Below are 6,898 nucleotides of genomic sequence, written 5' to 3' on the forward strand. Positions count from 1 at the left end.
TAAATAATGTCTGTATTATTAAATTTTACGAAATAATATATATTTTTGAAGCAGCTTACTAACAAATCCAAATATTGTTATAGAAACATGTCAACAAAATGTAGGTTACCAAACAATAGCGCTGCCATCCCTCTGATCAGAAGATTAAATCACAACCTAATTCTTATGAATATTCAACGAGCCTCCTGTCCGTCATCGGCGGCCACGCCCAGTCTGCTCTGCTTCTCTTTAAAGCGACAGGAAGTGAGCGCGAGCTGAGCTCCAGCCCTACAGATTATAGGTGTTGTTCGGAGCGCTCGCTGTTAACGTTACATGGCCTTTTCGACGTCCGACTGCTGAAGTCTTTGAGAAAAGCAGCACATGCCCCGGTCGTCCGTAAGCAGAGCGCGTTGTTTGTGAATGTTACTATGAATGGTAAGGTGGGGAACGGAGCGGCGGGCGGTGTGCTGGCCTGTATCGAGGGTCTGCCGCCGCTGCCCAAGAGCCTGAGCGGGCTGCTGAACTCCAGCGGCGGCTCGTGGAGGGACATGGAGAGGATGTACGTGAAGAAGACCATGATCCAGGACGACCTGAGCCGAGGCAGGAACAACGCGGACAATCTGCTGGCCAACAAACCCGCGAACCTGGATGCCGCCCTGGCTTTGCTCAGGAAAGAGATGGTAAGGCTTGCAGAATATAAGCAACAGCTGTTCTCTCTTACTTACTGCAGGCGTTCTGTTAACTTGTCGGTGCCTGTGTTTAAAAAGCCAAGCACTGAGATTAACACCCAGACGGCATGTTTGGACCGCACTGACGAGAATAGAACATTTCTTAGAGTCTTTAAACAGATATAAAAGTTCTGAGGGAAGTTTATGGTTTACTAATTATTTGAACGCGTCCAAAATGATCGGAGCTAATCTGTGATGCTCAGAAATGAGTTTGATGCGGTCTTCTTGGAAAATCGTTTTATTTTTATCGAATGATGTTCGGTTTGTAACGTATTCTAAAGTTTTGTTGATATTTATCAACAGTGTTTGTATAAATTATAAATATACACATACAATATTATGCTATTTAGACTTGATAAGTTTTTGTTAAATAATAATATTGTTAATTTTCGACAAATCTTTCGAATACATAAATCGAACATTATTCGACCAAAATAAAACTATTTCCTAAAACACCGCATCAAACTCATTTTTTGTAAATATTTATAGTTTAGAATGATCAAAATCTGTGATGCTCAGAAATGAAATCAAAATTGTTTTATTTTTGTCGAATAATGTTCGCTTTGTGACGTATTTGGAAGTTTTATTGATATTTACCTATTTTTGTATAAACTATAAATATTTATAGAAATTATTTTGATGCTGTGTTCTTGGAAAATAGTTTTATTTTTATCGAATATTGTTCGGTTTGTAACGTATTCTGAAGTTTTGTTGATATTTATCAACAGTGTTTGTATAAACTATAAATATACTCATAAATTATTATACTATTTAGATTTGATAAGTTTTTGTTAAATAATAATATTGTTAATTATCAACAAATCTTTCGAAAACATAACAAATCGAACATTATTCGACCAAAATAAAACTATTTCCTAAAACACCGCATCAAACTCATTTTTTGTAAATATTTATAGTTTAGAATGATCAAAATCTGTGATGCTCAGAAATGAAATCAAAATTGTTTTATTTTTTGTCGAATAATGTTCGCTTTGTGACGTATTTGGAAGTTTTATTGATATTTAACTATTTTTGTATAAACTATAAATATTTACAAAAATTATTTTGATGCTGTGTTCTTGGAAAATCGTTTTATTTTTATCGAATATTGTTCGGTTTGTAACGTATTCTGAAGTTTTGTTGATATTTATCAACAGTGTTTGTATAAACTATAAATATACTCATAAATTATTATACTATTTAGATTTGATAAGTTTTTGTTAAATAATAATATTGTTAATTATCAACAAATCTTTCGAAAACATAACAAATCGAACATTATTCGACCAAAATAAAACTATTTCCTAAAACACCGCATCAAACTCATTTTTTGTAAATATTTATAGTTTAGAATGATCAAAATCTGTGATGCTCAGAAATGAAATCAAAATTGTTTTATTTTTGTCGAATAATGTTCGCTTTGTGACGTATTTGGAAGTTTTATTGATATTTAACTATTTTTGTATAAACTATAAATATTTACAGAAATTATTTTGATGCTGTGTTCTTGGAAAATCGTTTTATTTTTATCGAGTAATGTTCGGTTTGTAACGTATTCTGAAGTTTTGTTGATATTTATCAACAGTGTTTGTATAAACTATAAATATACTCATAAATTATTATACTATTTAGATTTGATAAGTTTTTGTTAAATAATAATATTGTTAATTATCAACAAATCTTTCGAAAACATAACAAATCGAACATTATTCGACCAAAATAAAACTATTTCCTAAAACACCGCATCAAACTAATTTTTTGTAAATATTTATAGTTTAGAATGATCCAAATCTGTGATGCTCAGAAATGAAATCAAAATTGTTTTATTTTTGTCGAATAATGTTCGCTTTGTGACGTATTAGGAAGTTTTATTGATATTTAACTATTTTTGTATAAACTATAAATATTTACAGAAATTATTTTGATGCTGTGTTCTTGGAAATCGTTTTATTTTGGTCGAATAATGATCGATTTGTTACGTATTCGGGCGTTTTATTAATATTCAACAACATTGTTTAACAAAAATGTATCAAATGTAAATGGCATAATATTGGTGGTATATTTACAGTTTATACAAAAATTGTTGTTAAATACCCATAAAACTTAAGAATATGTTACAAATCGAGCATTATTCAACAAAAATAAAAACATTTCCAAGTAGAGCGCATCAAATTGATTTCTGAGCATCACAGATTAGTTCCGATCATTTAACTCAATCATTTTGTATAAACTATAAATATTTACAGAAATAAGTTTGATGCAGTTTTCTTGGAAAATCTTGTTTTTGTTTTGTCAAATAATGATCGGTTTGTAATGTATTAGGAAGTTTTGTTGATATTTAACAATTTTTGTAAAAACCTATAAATAGACATACAATATTATGCTGTTTAGATTTCATAATTTTTTTTTTGTTAAACAATATTTTTGTTAAATGTCAATAAAACCTCAGAATACGTCACAAAACGAACATTATTCGACAAAAATAAAATGATTTTCCAAGAACACTGCATCATATTTATGGTTTCAAAATGATCTACTTATATGATCGGAACTAATATGTGATGCTCAGAAATTAATTTGATGCGTTCTTGGAAATCGTTTTTTATTTTTGCCGATTAGTGTTCAGTTTGTTGCGTATTCTGAGGTTTTATTTATATTTAACAATTTTTGTGTAAACTATAAATATTTACAGAAATTGTTTTGATGCTGTGTTCTTGGAAATTGTTTTATTTTGGTCGATTAATGATCAATTTGTTACGTATTTGAAAAAACTATTGATATTTAACAGCAATATTGTTTAACAAAAATGTATCAAATCTAAATGGCATAGTATTGTATGTGTATATTTTTAGTTTACACAAACATTTCTGTTAAATATTAATTAAACATCAGAATACGTTACATTTAAAAAAAAAAAGTAAAAAGTTTTCATCAATATAACGAAACCTTTTCCAAGTCCAGTCTTGTTACAATACTCAATTTTATTTTGATTTTCAAAAGTCACAGAAGTGTCGCACATCTGTAGTGAAGCTTTTTCCCTCATAAATGTAAAATAAAATATACATTTTCTGTTCTACAGAGTCAACTCTTTCCCTTTTTGATCAGCATTATTTATTTTGAGTGCTGCAGTTGAATTCACAGAATTTTGTATACTGTAAACTTGTATAACAATTATCTAATAATTCCTCATTTATTTAGCGCTTTTCTGGTTACTCAAATCGATTCACACATTTCGGAAAGTAATCTCATCTCCACCAGTGTTAATGCACATTCAATTCCCTCAAATAAAACAATAGTATCTGGATCCAGCCGTTGTGATGCAAGCTGAGATTGCATTAATCAACGATGCAATGTCAGACACAATGCACTCAAATGGAGCTGTGATGGGTAGGGTTAGGGGTGGGGTTAGGTGAGATTGGATGCAGCTCAGATTGCACTGCACCAGGTCTGCTTCCAGACCCCTCTCAAATAAAATTTCATAAACGTGTTTGTTCGTTGTTTTGGAAAATATAAACTGATGTGTCAATATGATGTTAACATTTTACATTCTTTTCACTGCAAATGTCGCATCCATAATGCTGAAATTCCTCGTTTACTTTGATATGAAACCCCTTAAAGTAAAAATAAAATCAAGTGTTTACAATTCAATGTTTGTCTGAGGGCATTTTTTTAGTATTTACCCATCTATTTTCTATAAATATATTCAATAAAAATAGAATAGTCATGGAAACCTACCGTGTCAATGCTAGATTCAATTGAATAGCTCGTTTATTCACAAAGTACCTATATCATTTATATAATAAAAAAAAGATACATTTATTTTAAGTCAAGTTTCTTAAACTAATTTCGAGAGGAGCATGTGATAGGATTGACTACAGCTGATCCCTATCACTAATCACTTACTAGCCAATTGGATCACTCAATTCAATATAAATGTCCAGCCTAAACTTCATTCCTCATCTTCGTTTTGGAACCTAATACCCCCCACCCCCTTCTCACTCCCCTTCTCAAATCCCTTCTCACTCCTCCTCAGTTCGGGTGACACAGTAGCTGCGTCCCAAATGGCACACTATACACTATGCACTCATGCACTATGTACTTATGCACTTACACACTCAACAGGATAGTATATGTATGTAGTGTCGTCCCAAAAGGCACACTAATGTTTTTATACTAAACGGAAATTCAAACCGTTTCTCTGATGACGTTTGATGATTGCCAAATCAGTGAAATAAACGACCGAATTATCAAATAATACCTGCCGTGAGTATTGCCGCATTCACCACCGGGAGGCGCTATAATCACTCTCCTAGGAGAATTTTGCTTTCACCATCCAAAATAAATTATTATCCAACATGTGCGCCCGATAGCTCCGCCCCTTTCGCTACGTAAGCAAACCTGCGGTCGTTGAGTGCGTGAAGTGTCCATCATTACACACTTCATTTTAGCGGCTGAATGAGTGCATCATCCGGGTAATTAAAGTGCACTTAATGTTTTCAGAGTTTTCAGTGTGAACATACTACATACACTTTATACTACAAAATGGCGTAGAATAGTGCACAAGTATGCGATTTGGGACGCAGCAAGTGGCTCGGTGGGTAGCACTGTTGCCCCACAGCAATGAGGTCACTGGTTGAACACTAGCTGAGCCAACCGATACTCTCTGTGCGGAGTTTGCATGTTCTCCCCGTGTTCGCGTGGGTTTTCTTTCCCCGGATACTCCGGTTTCCTCCCACACTCAAAAACCAGGCAACAAAAGTTAGTCACAAGCACTTACTACAAAATAGCGCAGCTAGCGGTCTATTTGGGAAGCTATCGAGAACTACCTGATCTCGTATCCCTCCTAATGCTTATTGAACAGGCGGGAGCCTTGGGCTCATCTATCACCGAGCTCAGAGTTCCCTCCCAGGACAGCACGCCAAACTTGCTTAAATGGTCAAGCATTATCTAAGTGTGAACTCTTGAACCCCGCCATAAAAACAATTACAATTGTCAAATATGTGTTATAGAAATGATTTAAAGACTTTTCAGCTTTTCAGAAAGTCCATTCAACAATAAATGAATGCAAGTACGTTAGTGTCCATGTTATTAACTTGTCATTGATTAGGGCAATTTGAGTATATTGCATTATCTTTTCATTAATCAGATACTAACAAAGCTGGAAAAAGTAAGGCACGGAATCTACACTATTTGACTACACCCTGAGTAGACTTGAGAGCAGATGTCTGGTATTGATTGTCTGTGGTCTCTGTGACATTTTGTGTGTGTGTGTGTGTGTGTGTGTGTGTGTGTGTGTGTGTGTGTGTGTGCGCGCAGGTGGGCTTGCGGCAGCAGGACATGTCTCTTCTCTGTCAGCTCTGGTCTCTTCACGAGTCCATCCAGGAGTATAAGGGCAGCTGTCAGGACCTCTCGGCTGTATCCAGTGCGGACGGACCATACGGCATGGAGAACGGCTATTTCGACGAAGACGAGGAATATTATACTGAATCCGCAATGACGCCAGCCGAAACGCCTGATGGAAATGATACTTCCCCTAAGAACGGGACGTCCAAGGACAGCTGGATACATGACTCCTTCCATATCACAATATAAACCGCCACTTTTTATTTTGTTCTTTAATCAAAACAAGCTGTGCCATGATTTAGTTTGCTGCATTTGCTTAGTTTTACAGCAGACTCCTTATATATAGGAAATATACATATTATTTATTGTATTATATACTACATAGTGTTTCTTTTTGCTTGTTTTCATGATTTAATCAACATTGGAAATTTTATAATCTTTTTTTTTTTTCTTTTATGCAAGTGGAGAAGCATATCGTTTCATGATGTTTACAGAAAAATCGTGTTTAAACATACAGCTATGAGAAAAGAAAACAATGAAGAGACTGCTTGATTTATTAATTATAGTTATATAAATTACCAATGACATATCCGGAATAATTTCTAAATAATTCCCAAGTAAAATTTAATTTCAAATAAAATTCATTTTGCATTAAATTACATTTTTTTTATTTTATTATATTAAATATATATATATATATATAAATATATAAAAAAAAAATATATATATATATATATATATATATTTAACATTTTAATCAGAGCTTTTTAGAACAAAGTTTATATTGGTCACACTTTAGGTTTCATTAATGTCGGTATATTTACAAACGTGTACTAAGAATGAAAAAT

At 33.3% G+C, this 6,898-nt stretch overlaps 1 protein-coding gene across 1 annotated transcript; it reads left to right on the top strand.

Annotated features, from left to right (window-relative positions):
* The first annotated feature begins 270 nt into the window (after window positions 1-270).
* fam89a (family with sequence similarity 89 member A) lies at window positions 271-6,583 on the top strand. The gene is given in 2 exon segments (NM_001386264.1): window positions 271-659; window positions 6,024-6,583. Coding segments are annotated over 2 exon segments (528 nt in total). The 5' UTR covers window positions 271-407; the 3' UTR covers window positions 6,300-6,583.
* The last annotated feature ends 315 nt before the right edge of the window (window positions 6,584-6,898 follow it).

The sequence above is a fragment of the Danio rerio genome, chromosome 20, assembly GCF_049306965.1.
Source record: "Danio rerio strain Tuebingen ecotype United States chromosome 20, GRCz12tu, whole genome shotgun sequence".
NCBI lineage: Eukaryota > Metazoa > Chordata > Actinopteri > Cypriniformes > Danionidae > Danio > Danio rerio.